Raw genomic sequence first — 18,308 nt, 5'->3', positions numbered from 1 at the left:
GGAGTTCCTCTTGCTGTCCATCTCAATGGAGACTGCATCTCCATTGACGACTTCTTCATTTGAAATCGCTACAGTATCATAATATTGCACATCGCTGAATGTCACTCTCCTTTCCCTGTGAAGTTCTGTTTCTTCTGGCTCCTCACCGCTGGAGTAGGCCTCATTTTCATACTGGCCTTCCTCTTCATGAAGGCCAGAGGAGTTCTTCCTGTTGAAGAGTCTTCTGTAGAGACCATCGATGAGGGGCCGGGCCAGGACTCCCAGGATGAAAGCGATCAGGAACGTGATGAAGACAGAAAGACACACAGCCAGAGCCAAATCAGACTGAGTCGCTCTCTGGTTCCTTCCGTCAACATTCTTCACTGAGGCGTCATGTGGGACCATCATCTGGCTTCTTCTAGATAAACTCCTGCTTTTCCTCTTTGGTCCTTCCATCTTCTTGATTTGCAGGTTAAACACCGACTGCTCTGTTTCAGACACACACACATATATCCCTGTGTCTCTCTCTCTGATCTCACTGATCAACAGACCGGCCTGATGCTCGCTCACAGACGCTTGACCATTGGGCGTCCACCACTCAGACTCTACAAAAACATTTGCACACAGTTAGATCCACTTACAGAGTTAGTTTCTTATGATATCATTATGTTCATCATATTTTCTCTTTTCCACACAGGAGCTCTCTGTATTGTTAGACTGATCTGTTACCTTGAGTGGAGCATGACAGCAGTATCTCAGAGCCTCTGTAGACCGTTACGTCTTGATGGCGCCCTGACCTATTTGCATGATCAGAACAGTTGAGGTCATCCTCTGCCAGCTGCAGCAGGTCTCTGCCGTAGAGGGCGGAGGGAGAAGCACACACCACCCTCCATGCCTGCAGGCCTCTGTGGCTGTCGTAACCCATTTGTCTTCGTAGGCTGAGCGTGCTGCAGTCACACAGCCACCTGTTCCCATTCAGTCTAACGTCGGCCCCAATGTCACGCAGAGAGAGGTATGTCAAAGGATGGAGGCTGGTCAGCTGGTTGAAGCTCAAATCGAGGACCTTGGAGGAGAACCAAGGACATTTAACAGCAGAAGAGATATTCAGATTTATCCCTCATTTGGATGCTAAAAACAAAGCAAAGTTATCTGTAGGATTATTTGGAGGATGCTTGAGTCGTTCCCTACAAAGATATGTTCCTGGGTATATAAATATATTCTTTCTAACATGATGACAGGCAACAGGAAGGTTTGAGCCGGTTTAACAGCAGCGTTACCTTGAGCTGCTTTAAATCCCTGAAGGCGTCTTTGTGGAGGCTGGTGAGGAGGTTATGCTGCAGGTGAAGCTCTCTTAACTGCTGAAGGTGGCCGAGGTCTCGTGGTGCTAATGTTGAGATCCTGTTGAAGGAGAGCTGCAGAACCTGTAAGCTTTCACTTCCTCCCAGCCCTGGAGGACGGAGGACAAGAGCTTCAATGAGAACTGGAATGTATTGTTTGTAAAAGTCTGCAGAGATAAAAGCAGAAGTCTCTTTGCTGTTTTAGGTCTTTGCCATGGATTTGCTGACCCCAATGGTATGTTAAACAATAAGTGGAGAGATAGTGGGACTTATGGAAGAACAACTCAGCAGACCAACAGAGAGCCAATCCCTGGAAGGAGAATCCACAGTTTCTTGCTTCAAACTTCAGTAAACGTGCTTTTACAAGATGACTACTATAATTTGCTCTCTTCTGGTGTCTGTATCTTTTCCCTGGCCTGAGAAGAAGATCTGAGTGAGACTGGGCTGAAGCGAGGCTCTGTGCCTCATTAGAGAGGAGCTGAGGGTTCTCTGAGCTGAATACCAAACAGGAGAGAGAGAAGTCTGTCAACAAGTAAATGAGCTGTCAACACTTTCCTTCAAAGAAACTGGCAAATCCATTTCATTCCCCCCGTATGTTCGCTCCTTCAGGGGGACTTCTGTTACCTTCTATCAGATTAGTTTCTCTCAGATTCTATAAAACACCTTCAGAGCTAAATGGCTGCATGTTTACTGCAATGTCAATAAAGCCTGTGAGTGTGTGAGGCGTTCACTCTGAGCTCTGTGGATGTTTAATCTTTCCTGAACAGAGCCAAGGACCATAGATAAGGGATGTCTATACATTAATGCACATGTTTGTAAGTGAATTTAAAGGTCTACATTCAGGGTAACACACATACACACACACACACAGTTTAGACTCTGATGGAAGAAGTGGAAGGCTTCTACTAACATGTATCTATTCAGTCAAAGCCCATGAAACCGCTCTTATCTCTACTGAAGTCTGACTCATACACAGTCCAGATAACAACTACAGGTGTGTAGCATGTTCACTGTCAGTCACTATCAGATCAGCAACTCCTATAATCACCCCTCATAAAATCAAAGGGGCAAACATGTCATTTATGTAATCAATCATGATTATCAGGTAGCATAGCAACCCAAAGCTGTCACCCACCTGGAGACTCATCATGACGTGTCTGCTCTGTATGATTTGTAATAATAATAATAACTGGTATTAAAACTGGTGTTTAAGAATGAGCTGTCAATCAACGTGTGTATGAGGACACAAACATTTGTAGAATCCGTTTTTCCAATATCCTGATTTCTAGCTGTCGGGTTCCTGTGGCACAGGAAACTGAAGCTGAGGTTCTGTTGCATTTACAAAGTTCTTTAGGTTTTAAGTCCATTCACATCTGTGTCTCTGTATTTCTTCTGCCTGTGTGTATTTGAATGCTTTCCATGTCATGTAAATGTTTCTGCTACAACACTGCGCCCAAGTGACTAAAAAGGTCAAAAGGTCAACCCTGACATTGAAATCCCCACATGGAGCCACAGGGATCCAGGTTGAGTGTGTTCTACTGACTCACCCTCAGGGAGCTCCACCAGCTGGTTCCTCTCAGCAGATAGCAGCTGCAGGGCGGGGGCCCAGGACACACATCTGAGTCTGCTCCAGGGTCTGAAGCCATGTGGAGCTCTGCCTGGGACAGGTTGCCTCCCAACGCACAGAGACATGTGTGCCATTGTGTTGTTACCCAGCCATACACTCCTCAGGCGCCACAGCGGTTGATGGATTGTGACATAGTTGAGCAGGTTGTGAGACAGGTCCAGGTCAGTGAAGGAGTCTGTGATGGGCTGTGGCACCAGGGAGAGGCCAGAGGAGGAACAGTTCAGCAGGAGGCCTCTCTGACAGGAGCAGGAGGCCGGACAGTCCCTCAGGGCAAAGGAGCAATGGAGCCCATGGAGGAGCAGCAGGGCGGCCAGGAGACGCTCCTGTGCCAGAGCCATCACACAGCGGCCTGAGACTGCAGACGGGTCAGAGCAGGTAACAACATCACACAAGACAGATCCACTGTGTCCCAGAGAGCCACAGCTGTGAGGCACTGTGCCACACTACATCACATGACAACACATTCAATCAAGAGCTCAAAGGAACCCAGAATGTAGAATAACACAAATAACTCATTTACTAAAAGATTTAACCTGTTTAAGAATTCTATTTTCAGTTGTTTTCCAGGGAAACTTACTTTTCTTCAGACGCCAGTGTTCAGTGAATCAACCCTCGACTCTCTCAGGCAAATTCTGATCAAAGTCTGAAGTGTTTATGACTCCACATGCACATACCAAGAGGGCTGACGTGTTCCCTTCAATCATTCACATGCCCAGTTAATGTCTTACTGTCATTGTTGTCTCATTATACTTCATAGATAAGTGTAACCTTAAGCTTTATGACAGACGGAGACGAGCCCCGCCTCGTTGTCATTCCATTAGACTATAAAACACACTCAGCATTCAGGGATCTGTGTAAACACTGGAGACAAAGACACCACACATATGAGACCTTAGCATGATGATGGCACAGAGTTATGGATACTAACTTTATTGAAACAAACAGTGACATCTCATCAAACAAATGTTGAAATAAAGACTTAAGAAAGACTTTCTGTGTTTCTGCATCAAACCTCCCTGTGGTTAGAAACACATCACTTCAACCAATGCAAGGTAAACATCAAATGTTGAACTATATTGCGCAATTCCAGATGAACATGAAGGATTGATGTGTAACACACACTCACTTTGTATTCATGTTAAAGCTCTATTTATAAAAGTATCATCTGAATATAACATATACATTATAACATCTATACCATCCCCAGGTGTAAACAGACTGATTCCTTATATCTGGGGGTTTTAAACGTCTCTTTATTACAGTTTAGCTCAGATATTGTGCACTTCAGCGATGAGTATTTAATATTAACGTTAGCGTCTCACACTTCAACATGATAACAAACAACAGCTGCCAGAGACGACGAGCAGCAAATCAAACTCTCTACAACATCCCCCCCTTCGAGGTGTGTGTAGTAATACTGGACTGTAAGGCAGAAATGAGGCAGTAACACACAAAACACAACGGCAAATCCTCAGGACGGGGAGAACCCTTCAGCGTTTACAGGTTCTTCATCTCTTTGGCCAAGTAAATCATGAATAACACACTCTCTTAGTCGAGCTCATGTCCAGGTGTAGTGCACAGGTGTGTGTGTGTGTGTGTGTGTGTGTGTGAAGGTCATGAATGATGTCGTAGTAGTGATCATGATGCAGATATACAATCTACTATGCAGACAGACATGTTTTCATCTAGGAGTGGTTTATGTGACGGACAGCTGTCAGAGTGGATCCAGGTCCCGTGTGCTAGTGAGCCTTTCTACACGGGTTGTCTGAGGTCTGGCAGCCCATGTTGGGGTACTTCACCTGAACACGGAACAGAGTGCCGTCTGCACACATGCACAGCTTGTACCTCTCCAGCCCCTCGTCGAAGTAAACGTCCCCGGCTGAGTTAGGGATGCGTGTGGCGTTGAACATGACGGATCCGTTCAGGACGATGCTGTTCTCCTGTGAAGACACAAAGCATTTCCACCGGGCAGACGTGACACCTCTGAGCCTCTGAACCTCATGATGACATCATGTCCTGTACTTACAGCTCGGAGCTCGATGCCTCCGCCCATCTTGAACTCCACGGTCCGGCCCATGATGTTGACGCCCTCGTTACCGCGGATGATGGCCTTGCCGTCTCCTTTGATGTTCAGGTCAGACGAGGCGCTGCTGGTGATCTAGTAACCAAGACAACACCGTGAACCTCCTGTGTCCTAAATGTTCCAATCTGAACTCCAGGCCCTTTGTTTGTCTTCTCTCTGGGCTTGGTTGATGTGAGTTGTCCCTCCTCATCTCTCAGACCTGTGGACTCTCCTCTCCTGTCTTGGCTCAGTGTTATTCAGATATCGGTGTAAAGACGATACACTTTTGTCTGGGCTGTGTGAACCTTCAGTCATCGCCATGGTGACGGCTGACAGTTCATACCCAGTCGATAATTCCTCCACTTCACAGTAAAAACAGAAGTCCACTACACACTGATTTGTAAAACCTTGAGCTCTTCCCTGATTCCTCAAAGATGTCTGGACTTCATAACTTAATATTATCAACTACAACCTGGAGAATGTTTGACAGAATGTTGTGCAAGTCCAATCAATCAATTACATTTAGAATAGAGCATGTCAATACTAATCAAAGCAATCTGGATCCATGTGGGTTAGATCTTTTATGTGAGGGGTTCAGGACATTTATCTGTTCTGTCGTCATGAGTTCACTTCAGGCTCTGATCTTCATCTGGATGTGGATTGGTTTAGATCTTTGTCAGTAACACAGCCCTATGTACGTCTGAAACACTGAGCTCTCCATGTGATTGACTGATTACTTCCTGTGTCGGGGCCGTAAAGTGTTTATGAGGAGGATACACACCCTTTCAGTGGAGGCCTTCTTCACACTCAGCACTTTGACTCCTTTGGGTAAATGGAACTCGTGGTTTTCAAAGTCGGTGCTGAAGAAGGTGTTCTGTGTGCGTGGGTCGGTGAAGGAGATCCCCACGTCGCTGACGATGGACGTCTTGTCCTTCTCCACACTCAGCTTGGTGCTTCCTTGCTGAAACACAACCTGGACAACACACACACACACACACACACACACTCATAAACACAATCAACATCTACATTCTGATGTTCCACTCTTTGAAACCTGACTTGTTTGCCGTCCGTGTGTAGATTGTGTTTCTTACCGGGTTGTTGTTGCCGACGATCACCAGGTCCTGATCCTTCCGCCCTCCCACTGTGCTCTTATGGAGCGGGTGAACGATCCCCATGTCTGCTTTCTGTTTGAAGCGGAGCAGCCCGGTCTCATGGAACTCCATACTGTCACAGCCGTCCGGGCCGATACGGATCACCGTCCATATGACCAGAGTGATCTGAGGGACAGGAGAGGCAGCACGTCAGCCTTTAGTACCTCACTGAGCTCAGACTGATGACCTCAGGCGCAGGCTCAGGGTGAAGTACTCACAATGAGGTTAATGAGAGCCAGGAGGAAGAGGAGGACGATGATACACACAGCCATATTTCCTTTTCTTCCTCTCAGGCCCGTCTTATGAAGACGTTCTTCCTCTATTGGCACATAACCGGCTTTGAAGTTACTGTTGTGTTCTTTGTTGATGCAGCGTCTTTCGATAGCTTTCTCCCTCATGGACTTCTTCACCGGCCCGTTGGAGCTCTCCTGCAAGTCAACACACACACACACACACACACATACACACACAAGTTACTGATCACTACAATAAGACTGACATCTGTGTGTGTTTGGTGTTTGGCCCTACAGCCAGCAGGGGGCAGTAGTTGGTTGCTCAGCCACAACAACAACAGCTGATACAACTTCAAGACTCAAGCTGTGCAGCAGAATCAGCATTTACAGGTGAGAAGCTAAAGATAGAGACTCAAATTAACAACAAGGACCGCGACTAACAACAAAGCAGTGCTACTACAAATACAACTGATCTGTACTTTACATTGTAAACACGCTGTCCTACCTCTGTGCCAGTAAAGCAGCTAGTTATACTAAGCTGCTGTGCAATTAAAGTTATTACTACTATTCTGCCACTGTTGCTAGGAGACGGAGGAGCCAGCTGCTTGTTTGGCTTCCACAAACTGAGGTCAGTGCTTTTTAAAGTTTTAAATAACTTGCCAGACTGAGCTTTGCTAAATATACATAGTAAACACAGATAGAGAAGAAGAGATGAACACACAGAAGCTCCGCAGCCTCAGAGTGAATCAGAGCTTCACACACTTCTGCATCGTGACCCGGGTCAGAATAATAAACATCTAGACTCTGGGGTCATGTCTGAACATTGTTTATTCCAAGTTCAAGCAGGACCGAGCCCATAATAGAGGCCACTCATATGTTCCATGCATACACAGATGATCATGCTCAGCTCCTCTCTTCTCCACTCAGGCTCAGCTCAGCTCTGCTCAGCTGGAGTTCATCTCCGTCAAACACCCGCGACTGTCCGTCTGCGGCCAGAACTAAAAATAACTCCATAACTCCTGCCTGTGCCTTCCCCAGTCTGACACACACACAGCGCCGTGCTCCTCTCCTTCATCTCCTCTCCCTCATCTCCTCTCCTTCATCTCCTCTCCCTCATCTCCTCTCCTTCTGCTCCTTCCAGCCTCCTTCTGTTAGGAGCTGAGCTACATGCTAACTCTCATTCCCCTCATGTTACCCTAACGCACACAGCGGAGGCCATTATTGTGTGTTTATTATACCAGGTTAGTCAAATTCATTCTACAGCTGGCGTCTTCCACGCCTCCTAACCAAACAGCCTTATAAACGCACAAACAAACATTACACGCAGAAAGAGACGGACCTGTTCGGACGCCATGTTGGCTCTCCCTCTGCCGCTGGCCGCAGAATGACAGCGGGACAAACCACTTCACACTGCAGCAGGGGGGAATGGTTCATTCCGACGAGCTGCTGGCGGAACAATGTTTGGGTTTAGAAGAATACGAGGGAAATATGACAACGTGACGCGGTGTTATTCATCATGTTAACACGAGTTTGCTTGTTTAGAGCTGTACTCCACAGGCTTTCAAATGGTTTATTCCAAGTTCAAGCAGCTACAGAACTAGAGAAGGACCGAGCCCAAAATAGAAGCCACGCCCACTCCTATGTTCCATGCATACAGTTGGAAAGATGATCAATGTGAAGCTGTGAACATACATATGAACATACATGTGAACATACATGTGAACATACATGTGAGCTGCTGAGTGAAGACAAGCTAGCGTTTGTGTCAAATGTGTTTCAGTTACTGAAGATCTGAGAAGAAAAATAAGGAATTCACCAACAAACTTAAGTCTTCCACATCGGAATGGACGATAACAGGAAGTGACGGGTGGACACATGTAACCAAGGCTACACAGTACAGCATGAAAACAGTACAGTAAACAATACCACTGTGTTTGAATTGTGTCTCATCATCATCATCAATCATCATCATCATCATCATCTGATAGAGAACACTCCATAGTCTTTGTTTAGGTCACATCCACTCTTTCTGCCCTTTAATCAATATTTTGCATTTTTACTGCTTTATCTTTTTTATTATGACTGTTTTTATTTACTACTGTGTGTGTTGGTATCTCTCTCTCTCTCTCTCTCTCTCTCTCTCTATCTCTCTCTCATCATCCCTGCTGTGTTGTGTGTTATCTGTCATTACTGAGGGTTCTTTTCATTTCAGTGACATTTTGTATCTTATTAGTTTTAAACGACATGGTGGGAGATTGGAGACATGAACGTAATCATGAACGCCGATGTCACCGTTGTTAATGACATCATTGACACACACACACACACACACACCACTTTGAGAATCATGAATAATGTAACAGTTGACACACAAACTACTTTGAGTGTGTATAGGAGAAGACGCTGGGGTCAGAGGTGAGGGCGGGGGGGAGCCAGCAGACTGAGCCATGATGCATAAACAACGTTAGGTTGGCTGTGTAACACTTTATATAATATGTGGTAGTGTTTAATACGTTCCATACTATTTCATTCCTTGGATGAAGCAGTTTTACACCGCAGCACTCTGATGTTTGTTTCATTCATGTCTTAGTCCTTCGTTGTAAATTCAGAGGGTCAGAGAGAGAGAGAGACTGAAGAAGCTCCAGTGACTCTGATGGTGTGACATTACTGTGTTTACTCTCTCTCTCTCTCTCTCTCTCCCTCTCTCTCTCGCTCGTTTGTTCTCCAGCTGAGGGCGGCGCTTGGTCGGTGGTCCAGGAGATGCGTGTGTAAGTGCACCGCCCTCGCCGCCCTCGCGTCCTGTGTGTGTTGTCCTCTGCACCTCGGGAGGATTCAGAGAGTGACGGGAGACATGGCGGACACTTTGAGGCGGCTGGTGAACTCTTCCTCCTTCAGCGTCCTGCAGGACAAAGTGGAGCGCTGGAACACAGACTACCATGTAAGTCCATCACACTCTTCATCATCACATCGTCTTCATCAGCAGTAGAGGACACAGACACAAAGTGACACATCGAGGCAACAACACGTCCTCATCGTCTCGTGTTTACTGTTCACTGTGTTTTCTTATGAACTATCGTATTCGAGTTTATTTTGTTTAAATATATACAGTTTATGAGTAAAGCGAGTAAGAGTAAATATATATGTTAACATACAAAGCACAGCACAGGAATGCACTTATATAGGCTACATCTAGTTCCCGGAAGAGTTTGGTTGCTATAGACATCGGTCCCCATGGTTACAGGTAGCCCATTCAAAGATCTTTACGAGAGCATTCACGTCCCATTACTTCCGCTGTAGTTTCACCGGAACAGGCGACGGCAGGAGGTCTTATTGTGTAGAAAGTTCAGTTGTTTAATTGTTAGATTGTGATTGTAAACAGAAGGAATCTGTGGCACCATCATGCTCTACACACGCTTTTGCTTTTAATTAGCTTAAATGTGACCAACCACAGCTGTGGAAGTGGCAATAAATGTGTTTATGATAAATATCACTCAGGTCCCATATTTGATCTAAATCTGTCACTAAATGTTGGAAATAGTTATATTCTAATTGATCAGATGTCTGATTGTTTGTCTCTCAGTCTGGAGAGATTGAACAGGTCCAGGTGTCTTTGTATGCCTGACTTTGGTCCCTGTGCTCTCATTGGTCCATTGTCTTCACCTGTTCTGTCCCAGGTGATGTCCTGTGACCAGAATCTCAATCGGTGTTGTGAGTTGATCGAGCTCACTGCCAAGATCCAGGGTCAGCTGTTCACCATCCTCAACCTGTCAGCTGCTGAAGGTGAGCTGAAGGACAAGTTAGCTTTATGTCACGAGTGTGTCCATCTGTCACGCTGGTCAGGCTGGACGTTTCATATCTGGCCTCATCAATCAGGTGGACATTATGCTGGAGTGGACACTCTTAAAACACGCCTGCTGCCGTGGCTCAGTACCTGCTTCTCTATGGCCAGACCCTCACTCATGGATGAGTCCAGCCTGCAGCTCATCCAGGTGACAGCAGCTCTTATTAGACTCAAGTTCAAAGTCCTGCTGATGTGTTTGTGACTCTGCGATCTGTCCTGTATGTGTAACTGGTGATCAGGATTCAGTGGAGAAGGACCGGAGGATCAGGGAGCTCTCAGCCTCCCATGAGAGCGACGTGCAGAAGTTAGAGACTCAGCTGTGCTCCACTCGCCTGCAGCTGGACTCCGTCAGAGCAGAGTGAGTGAGTGAGTGAGTGAGTGAGTGAGTGAGTGAGTGAGTGAGTGAGTGAGTGAGAGAGAGAGAGAGAGAGAGAGAGAGAGAGAGAGAGAGTGAGAGAGAGTGTGTGCTGCAGCATTTTACAGCCCCACTTTCAAATTATAGAACACTTGATTAGAACACTTTCACTTTAGTTTCTCCTTTATAATGAAGAAGCATGAACACAGAACAGGAAAACTCACAACAACCCAAGAATCACTTGAGACACTGAATCTCCACCTCAGCTATGTAATCTTTGTTATCACAGTTTGAATGAAACTCAGATGGAACTGGACGACACAAAGAACAAATCTGCGTCCTCTCTGCTCGCCACTGAAGACCAAATGTTACAATTAAAAGCGGAGTGAGTGAAATCTGCTGCCATCATGGATTTGTCCTCAGATCCTTTCTTTATTCACGTACACACACATTCTACTGCTGATGGAAGGTGTGTATGTGTTTCAGTCTGCACTCGGCTCATGATCAGGTGGACACGTATAAGAGGCAGATGGATGCAGTTGATGACTACGAGCGGCGGATTCGATTGCTGAGGGATGAAGTTTCCTTCCTGAGCACAGAGAAGGCCCTGCTGCAGGAGAGGTGCCCCCCCCCCCCCCCCCTTAACTCACACCCCCTAACTCAACACCTCTGAACTAGCTCTCACCTCATCTATGTGTACTCTGTGGTCCTCTTCCAGATTGGTGAGGAGCCGCTCTCCCAGTCCCCTGCCCAGGCTCAGCCGCTCCTCCAGCCCCATCAGGACTGAGTCCCCCACCAGAGCTCAACTCACCATCTCCTCTCGCCACGCGCGCCTGGTGTCTCGCTTCAATGACCTCTATGCTGTGGAGCGTCTGGAGGCCCAGACCCTGCTGAGACGTTACATCTCTGATCTAGAGATGGTCCAGAAAATCATCTTCATTGCTGTTGTGGTATGATAGTGATTTCTGTAGCGTGACAGGTAGACACACCATCCAGAGAGATGGTTTCATCTCAACATTGAAACAGTGAAATGCATTTCAGTGGCTCTTCTTCTGTGTTAATGTGACAGGAATCATTCAAAACAGCAAAGCTGGCGTACCGTCAGTTTAAGCTGCGTGTGAGGAAGACCTTGTCCCCGTCCCACTTTGGACCAGAGAGTCTGGAAGATGCAGCTGTGGACTACGTTGTCAGAAACTTGGACCTGTATGACGTACAGGCCAGCATCAATGTATGCTTCATGTCTGCTCTGATGTGTCCTGTGTAGTGAACACCTGGCTGCTCTAAGGCTTCGTACTGAGTGTGTTCTGTCCCCTCAGGATGTGATCAATGCCATGAACGTGAACCCCCGGATCTCCTTCCCGCCTGAGGTGGACTTTGTCCTCATCAGTACCTTAATCAGGGAAACATGCAGGGTCGCCTTCGCCATGCAGACACTGGACCCTCCTCTTGATTTGGCCTTTTCCAGCAATGGAGAGCTTCATAGTGACAACAAGTCAGTTCTGTTTACCTGTGAATCATAAAGAAGCCAACATACGTGTCCTTACATATCATGTTTGGCCCTCAGTGAAGTTTGTCTGTACAGCACAACATCACATTCAACGTCTCAGACAGCTTTACAGGCACACACAGCAAATGGTTCCAAAAGCAGCACCAAGTAGAAACAACCCCCTACTAATAATAACAATAATAACACACACACACACACACACACACACACACACACACACACACACACACACACAGGTGCAGCTCTCACTCACTGGCCTTCTCCCTCTCTGTCCTGCAGGTACCGCCGCAGCTTTGACTCTGACTTCACTGCTCCTCTGGTCATGTACCACGTGTGGCCGGCCTTGGCAGAAGGAGATGCTGTGATAGCGAAGGGCGAGGCTGTCACTCAAAGAGGCGCTATGGTAAAGATCCATGTGTTCATCACTCACATCTGTTTGTTAGCAGGATTACTGCACAGCAAAGAAGATGGATGATGACGCCACAGAGTGAGTGAAGGTCTTCAGTATAATGGAAGGGGGCATCTGGATTGAGGGGGCCCCATGTCAGGGGGGGGGAGGTGCTCTACATCAGGGGCTGTCACTAAAGATGAAAATCCTATGGTATCAGGCCCTTAGTTAGCTCAGAGTTCTGAAGTGTCCTTTTGGTGAATTCAAACTCTGTAGATTATAAAGTAAGAATGACTGATGTGTGTGTTTCTCTTCCAGTGGGGGAGTAAGAGCCGGAGTCGCAGCAGGAGCAGGAGTGTCAGTCCTGGGCGCTCTCACTCTCTGAGCCCAAGTCGCAGCCTGGTAAGGATACTTGGAAACATTTATTCCAAAAGTTAGATTTGTATTTGAGTCATGGAGGGATTCGACCATACGTTTACATTCTTGACATTCAGATAATAATGTCAGCTGTCATTCACCCATGTACTGGACTGGACTGCAGCTTTGGGATGTACTGACTGTACTGACTGTTTACAGACACAGCCAGGTCCATGTCAATCCTCTCTGTATGTTTCCAGGCGTATAATGGCACCAGAAGTCTTTCTCCTGATCGTCTGACTGCTAGCCGACTGTAAACCACCGAAGAAGAATCAGCCCGGAGATCTGAACAGCTGGCAGCCAACTGAAGAGTTACTATAGTTACTGTGTGAGTAGGTCTTTCATGCATAGAGTTGTTAAAACAACTAAATAATAAACAGTATTCTAGTTTGGAGTCATTCCTGGTTGAGCAGTGGACCTGTAGCTCTGTGTGAGGCTGTGAGGCTCACTGGAGCTTCATCATGACTCAGGAAGTCACTGGAGAATCAAACTGCATCTCTACTTCCTTTACTTTCCTCATTCCCTCGCTGATCTCTCTGTGCTGGAGGACTGAAGGTGCTAATGTTCAGGGACAGCTTCAGCTCCAGGGCCTCAGATCAGTTCAGTCATGTACAGTTTTATTCCTTTTTGGTGCTTTTGTGTTCTATCTTCACATTGTGGTGAGATGGACGGAGATGCAGTGGGTTCAGAAGGTTTCATACTAATGTAAAGGTCTGATTAACAGATGAATATCAGACTGAGTCAACATGAAGTCTGTTTATGTTTGTATTTCTTTGCTGACATTCTATCTTACATGACTCTGAATTAGGCCTGAAGATGATGAAGAAGATGGATCCACGTTGATTTGACTCTGGTGTGTGTTACTGAGAGCTAAATGGATTCTTTGCTTCTTTACCTTTGATGTTTTTATAAAAATAATTTAAAAAAAAGGGACAAACCTTGAATTTCTCATAATCCTTTTTTAATCTTAACTTTCTCCCTCCTCTGTTTCTCTCCCCTGTCTCCGGCTCAGTCGTCTGTCTCTCTCTCTTTATGTTCTCTTACCTGTCTCGCTCTTCCTGTTCCTGTCTTCCGTCTCTAACTCTCACCTGTCTGCCTGTAGAGTCGCAATGTTTACCGCCTGGAATGCACAAACTTGATTGGCCGAGTAATATCACGTGGGGTGGCTTAACTCGCATGCAATTGGTCCGTGCGTGTTCCTCGCTAAACCATTACCGTAAAAACTGTAAAAGCGGCGCCGGTTATAATAGAAGCGCCCCGTGTTTTAAACCACAGCTTTCTGTTTCGGCTGTAGGTCCGCCTGTTGGTGACCTGGGGTTTACAGGAAGGGGGCCTCTTGATCTGCAGTCACCACTGAGCTATACCCCCCCCCCCCCCCCTCCCCTCCCCTCCCCCCTACAGACCTGAGGTGCGATTGTTTGGTTGATTGGTTCCCTCCTGTGTCTTGGCTGTCATGCGCCTCCTCTTCACCCGCAGATCACTAAAGAGTTAAACCGTGGAGATCCTGTGTTCGTGTTTTATTTTGTAGTAGTTTCTCTCCTCCCCTCTTGTCTGTTCATACTGGTTTGTTCCTGGTTCTAGTCTGGGGACTCGGGGATTTGGGCGCATGACTGTTCCCGCTGTCATGTTGAGTTAGTTTGGATCACGATCTTCTTCTGGACACGAACCTGTTAAATAACATCCGTTAACAAAAGTCAACAATTGACTGTACTTTGGACGTAGTGTAGTGGGCGGGGCCTCCAGTGCAGTGGGCGGAGCCTCCAGTGCACCGAGCTGCAGCGGTCCCATCAGGGCTGAGGCGTCCAGGTGGACTGAAGCAGACATGGAGCTTGGATCTACACTGAGAGCTGTCAGGAGTCAGAGAATCCTGCTGGGGGACAAACTGAGTCCTGCTGTCATTGTGATCCAGGACGGGAAGATTCATCAGATCCTCTCCCACTCTGACTTCTCCAGGGATGCTGCTTGTGAGGTAGAGTGGAGATCAATCAGCTGTGCCTTGTGAGTGGTGTGACAGTGATGTAACCCCAGTGTGTGTCAGGTGTTGGATGTGGGTGACAGCGTGGTGATGCCCGGCGTGGTCGACAGCCACGTGCATGTGAACGAGCCTGGCCGGACCTCATGGGAGGGCTTCTGGACCGCGACCCAGGCTGCTGCTGCCGGAGGTGTGACCACTATAGTGGACATGCCGCTGTAAGTCTGAGACGCTCACGGATCTGTAGACACCATCTGATATGAAGGTTCAATAGTAGAAGAGTGAACTCATCACATTGCAACATGAGAAGGCAAGTAGAGAGCCTTTAAAGATGAGAACAAGTCCTGCAGGTCCCAGCTGATCCCACAGTAACTGTGCTCCTGTAGATGTGTGTGTCTGTGGTGGTTTAGTGTCGCTGAAGTGTGGCTGTAGAGATTCAGTCCCTATGACAACAGAACAAGGATTACTTTGTGTTCTCTGGATATGAAAAACAATTCAGCTGATGAGATTCCTGAGCTTCCCCTCCATGCAGGAACAGCATCCCTCCAACCACCACGGTTGATCATTTTCATCTCAAGCTCAGAGAAGCAACAGGGAAGTGTTTTGTGGACACGGCCTTCTGGGGAGGCGTGATACCTGGAAATCAGGTAAGAGCAAAGATCTGAGCTCCACGATTCTGCATCAGGACATAAACACTGACAGCACGTCTGCTTCCAGCTGGAGCTCCGGCCGCTCATCCAGGCTGGAGTGGCTGGATTCAAGTGTTTCCTCATCCACAGTGGAGTGGATGAGTTCCCTCACGTCACCGACTGGGACCTTCACACGGCCATGAAGCAGCTTCAAGACACAGGAAGTGTCCTGCTGGTAACTCCATGCTCCTGCTGTGTGCTGAGCCTGTGTGCTGAGCCTGTGTGCTGAGCCTGTGTGCTGAGCCTGTGTGCTCATCATGGACTCACTGAAACGTGTCTTTGTTTCTTCTTTCAAGTTCCATGCAGAGAGTGATGTTCACGAGGCAGCAGAGGAACCTGGAGGTAAAGATGAACAACATCAGGGTCGATGCAGCAGACTGACACTCTGTACTGGGATACACATATACTGTATATATATAGAGAGATATAGATCTATCACATTGGTTTGTAGAGCAGCTTTCATACAGTGTGTGTCATCGCTGATAGATATCTTTATTTAAACATTTAAATAAATACATAAGGCCTTTTAAAGGAGACTGATGCAGACGTGGAAGCAGGTCAATAAAAACTATACATTTGATTGAAAGGAGGCCAGGATACTTCACCTATAAGTATAGAAATAAAGTGTAATAGAAACACCAATCTAGGAAAAATCCATAAAACAAGAATAACAAACTGACAAGAGTCCAACAATCAAAGGTACTGAGTGAAGAGAGTGTCTTCTTCTCTGCCAGACCCCTGCCAGTACTCCACCTTCCTGGAGTCCAGGCCCGATGTGATGGAGCTGGAGGCCATACGGACGGTGACTCAGCTGTGCCTCCAGTATCGGTGAGGAAGAGTCACTGTCATCAGGACGGGAATGTTGGCTTTATGTTTGAACACGTGTTTGTGTTGAAGTGGTCTCCGTCTCTCTCCAGGGTTCGCTGCCACATTGTTCACTTATCCTCAGCACAGCCACTGAAGCTGATCCAGGAGGCTCGTCAGTCTGGAGCCCCTCTGACCGTGGAGACCACTCATCACTACCTCAGCCTGTGTGCAGAGGACATTCCTGCAGGGGCCACGCAGTTCAAGTGCTGCCCCCCCATCAGAGGATCTGACAACCGGGTAAAGTCAAAGTGTGGTACAGGCGCTTCATAGATGAATAGTGAGCAGATGTACACGTCATTCTTCCTGCTGTCCTCTCCAGGAGCAGCTCTGGTCCGCGCTGAAGGCCGGTCACATTGACATGGTGGTGTCCGATCACTCCCCCTGCACCCCCGACCTGAAGAAACTGGAGAGTGGAGACTTCACTGAGGCCTGGGGAGGAATTTCATCACTGCAGTTTGGTAAACACAGACCAGGGCCAAATCTATACCTTGTCTCCAGAGGGTAAAGACCAAAGGCCCTCACGTCCCCCCCCCTCCCCCGCCCTCTCAGATTATTAACCATAGGCACACAGAACCTGGAGATCTAAATGTTCCTCAATGCTTTAGAATGACATCTGAAGAATGAACCTTCTAAACTCTCTCACAACACAGAAGAGAGTTCCTGTCCATCTGTCACTCAGGAGGCAAACAGATCTTAGGCAAGAATAAAAAGAAGAAATACCAGTTTAGACAGGATTAGATAATATTTGACATCAGGAGGGTAAATCAGAGTTTGAAGGCTGAATTATTTACTGCTCACAGTGAAATTAAGGTCAAAGTCTGACAATTGGAACAAGCGGAACGATGAAGATGGTTCTTAAACACAAACACTAAGCTCTTGTGAAAGGAACGTTGCTTGTTTGCAGGTTTGCCTTTATTCTGGAGCTCAGCCAGTCAGAGGGGCTTTGAGCTGCCTGATGTGGTGAGACTCCTCAGCCAGAGGACAGCTGAGCTCTGCGGCCTGGAGCGGCTGAAGGGACGCCTGGAGCCCGGGTATGATGCAGATCTGGTCATATGGGATCCTGAGAGAGAGTTTGAGGTCAGAACTCCCCAAAGCAAACACACTGTGCTGCTAAACATGATGCATTTACACTCATATACACACAGATCACTGTGTGTAACACCTGGATGACCTGTAAACTGACTCCAGTCACCTTTCACAGATTAAAGGGGAAGAAATACGTCATAAAAACAAGGTAAACATCTGTCACTACTCACAATGACAAGTCTCTGATGGTATACAACTGTTTAAATGACTGTGTGTGTGTGTGTGTGTGTGTGTGTAGCTGACTCCTTACCTGGGGCTGATGCTGAAAGGCGCAGTGAGGGCCACAGTCCTCAGGGGGGCGCTGGTGTACAGAGACGGCTCCTTCTGCTCTGAGCCTCTCGGGAAGCTTCTCCTCGTCGCTCCGCAGACAAATCAAGCTCGTCTGTGAGATAGAATGAGAACAAGCTGGAGTAAAGCTCTGAACTCCGGGCCTCATTGTCTGAACTCTGTCCTTCTGAAGGGAGCGTGTAGTTCAGTTTGTGTTGCTACCAAAAATAAAACTGTGGAAAAGAAATGTGCAAAGGTGTGGAAAACTTTTAGAGAGAGACTCGTGTGTGCGTGTGTTGATGAAGCTGACATCAAACACACACACACACCCATACAGAACACACACACACACACACACACACACACCCATACAGAACACACACACACACACACACCCATACAGAACACACACACATCTAGACAATTATTCTTCGTAACTGTAAATGTTTTGTTTTTGGTTCTTGATTCTAAAATGAAACACACACACACACACACACCTCTTGCCTAACCGTGTGTATTTGTCCTGG

At 47.1% G+C, this 18,308-nt stretch overlaps 3 protein-coding genes and 1 long non-coding RNA gene across 6 annotated transcripts; 2 read left to right on the top strand and 2 right to left on the bottom strand.

The window, feature by feature from the left end:
- Positions 1–3,854: 3,854 nt before the first annotated feature.
- On the bottom strand, positions 3,855–7,819 carry sgcb (sarcoglycan, beta (dystrophin-associated glycoprotein)). Its single transcript, XM_076158800.1, has 6 exons — positions 7,732–7,819; positions 6,378–6,587; positions 6,100–6,285; positions 5,787–5,978; positions 4,970–5,101; positions 3,855–4,883 (listed from the first exon to the last, which is right to left on the bottom strand). Exons 1-6 carry the CDS (start codon positions 7,744–7,746, stop codon positions 4,683–4,685), a joined length of 936 nt encoding a protein of 311 aa, XP_076014915.1. The 5' UTR covers positions 7,747–7,819; the 3' UTR covers positions 3,855–4,682.
- A 131-nt stretch (positions 7,820–7,950) lies between these two features.
- LOC143007445 (uncharacterized) lies at positions 7,951–14,272 on the bottom strand. 3 transcript variants are annotated; one of them, XR_012964477.1, is made up of 6 exons: positions 13,839–14,272; positions 12,349–13,204; positions 11,979–12,095; positions 11,688–11,789; positions 11,274–11,553; positions 10,359–10,571 (listed from the first exon to the last, which is right to left on the bottom strand). It is a non-coding gene; the product is annotated as an uncharacterized LOC143007445 (long non-coding RNA). The 3 variants fall into 3 exon arrangements; XR_012964478.1 differs by lacking the exon at positions 10,359–10,571 and adding an exon at positions 7,951–9,311 and having other exon boundaries at positions 12,349–14,272; XR_012964476.1 differs by having other exon boundaries at positions 12,349–14,272.
- On the top strand, positions 9,206–13,233 carry spata18 (spermatogenesis associated 18). The gene is made up of 12 exons (XM_076158789.1): positions 9,206–9,330; positions 10,067–10,172; positions 10,266–10,381; positions 10,473–10,591; positions 10,878–10,973; positions 11,075–11,209; positions 11,307–11,538; positions 11,658–11,816; positions 11,905–12,080; positions 12,375–12,498; positions 12,802–12,885; positions 13,101–13,233. The coding sequence occupies exons 1-12, from the start codon at positions 9,244–9,246 to the stop codon at positions 13,155–13,157; spliced, it is 1,491 nt and encodes a 496-aa protein (XP_076014904.1). The 5' UTR covers positions 9,206–9,243; the 3' UTR covers positions 13,158–13,233.
- A 192-nt stretch (positions 14,273–14,464) lies between the features above and the next one.
- LOC143007433 (allantoinase, mitochondrial) lies at positions 14,465–18,028 on the top strand. The gene is made up of 11 exons (XM_076158779.1): positions 14,465–14,869; positions 14,939–15,090; positions 15,405–15,519; positions 15,590–15,736; positions 15,858–15,903; positions 16,296–16,389; positions 16,479–16,665; positions 16,748–16,886; positions 17,333–17,505; positions 17,630–17,662; positions 17,753–18,028. The coding sequence occupies exons 1-11, from the start codon at positions 14,723–14,725 to the stop codon at positions 17,900–17,902; spliced, it is 1,383 nt and encodes a 460-aa protein (XP_076014894.1). The 5' UTR covers positions 14,465–14,722; the 3' UTR covers positions 17,903–18,028.
- Positions 18,029–18,308: the final 280 nt, after the last annotated feature.

This window comes from Genypterus blacodes, unplaced genomic scaffold, assembly GCF_046128005.1.
Source record: "Genypterus blacodes isolate CSIRO-AG114 ecotype Tasmania unplaced genomic scaffold, CSIRO-AGI_Gbla_v1 ptg000087l_1, whole genome shotgun sequence".
Lineage (NCBI taxonomy): Eukaryota > Metazoa > Chordata > Actinopteri > Ophidiiformes > Ophidiidae > Genypterus > Genypterus blacodes.
Note: the sequence above shows the minus strand (reverse complement) of the source record. Positions and strands in the feature narration are given on the sequence as shown.

Excerpts from the sequence above, each read along its gene's own strand:
- sgcb (XM_076158800.1), bottom strand. Across the intron at positions 5,979-6,099 it reads TCGTCGGCAACAACAACCCG|GTTGTGTTTCAGCAAGGAAG; the intron begins GTAAGAAACACA and ends TGTGTTGTCCAG. Across the intron at positions 4,884-4,969 it reads GAGGCATCGAGCTCCGAGCT|GAGAACAGCATCGTCCTGAA; the intron begins GTAAGTACAGGA and ends GTGTCTTCACAG.
- LOC143007433 (XM_076158779.1), top strand. The coding sequence starts at position 14,723 with ATGGAGCTTGGATCTACACTGAGAGCTGTCAGGAGTCAGAGAATCCTG. Across the intron at positions 15,520-15,589 it reads GCGTGATACCTGGAAATCAG|CTGGAGCTCCGGCCGCTCAT; the intron begins GTAAGAGCAAAG and ends GTCTGCTTCCAG. Across the intron at positions 16,887-17,332 it reads AATTTCATCACTGCAGTTTG|GTTTGCCTTTATTCTGGAGC; the intron begins GTAAACACAGAC and ends GCTTGTTTGCAG.
- spata18 (XM_076158789.1), top strand. The coding sequence starts at position 9,244 with ATGGCGGACACTTTGAGGCGGCTGGTGAACTCTTCCTCCTTCAGCGTC. Across the intron at positions 9,331-10,066 it reads GCTGGAACACAGACTACCAT|GTGATGTCCTGTGACCAGAA; the intron begins GTAAGTCCATCA and ends GTTCTGTCCCAG. Across the intron at positions 10,592-10,877 it reads CTGGACTCCGTCAGAGCAGA|TTTGAATGAAACTCAGATGG; the intron begins GTGAGTGAGTGA and ends TTGTTATCACAG.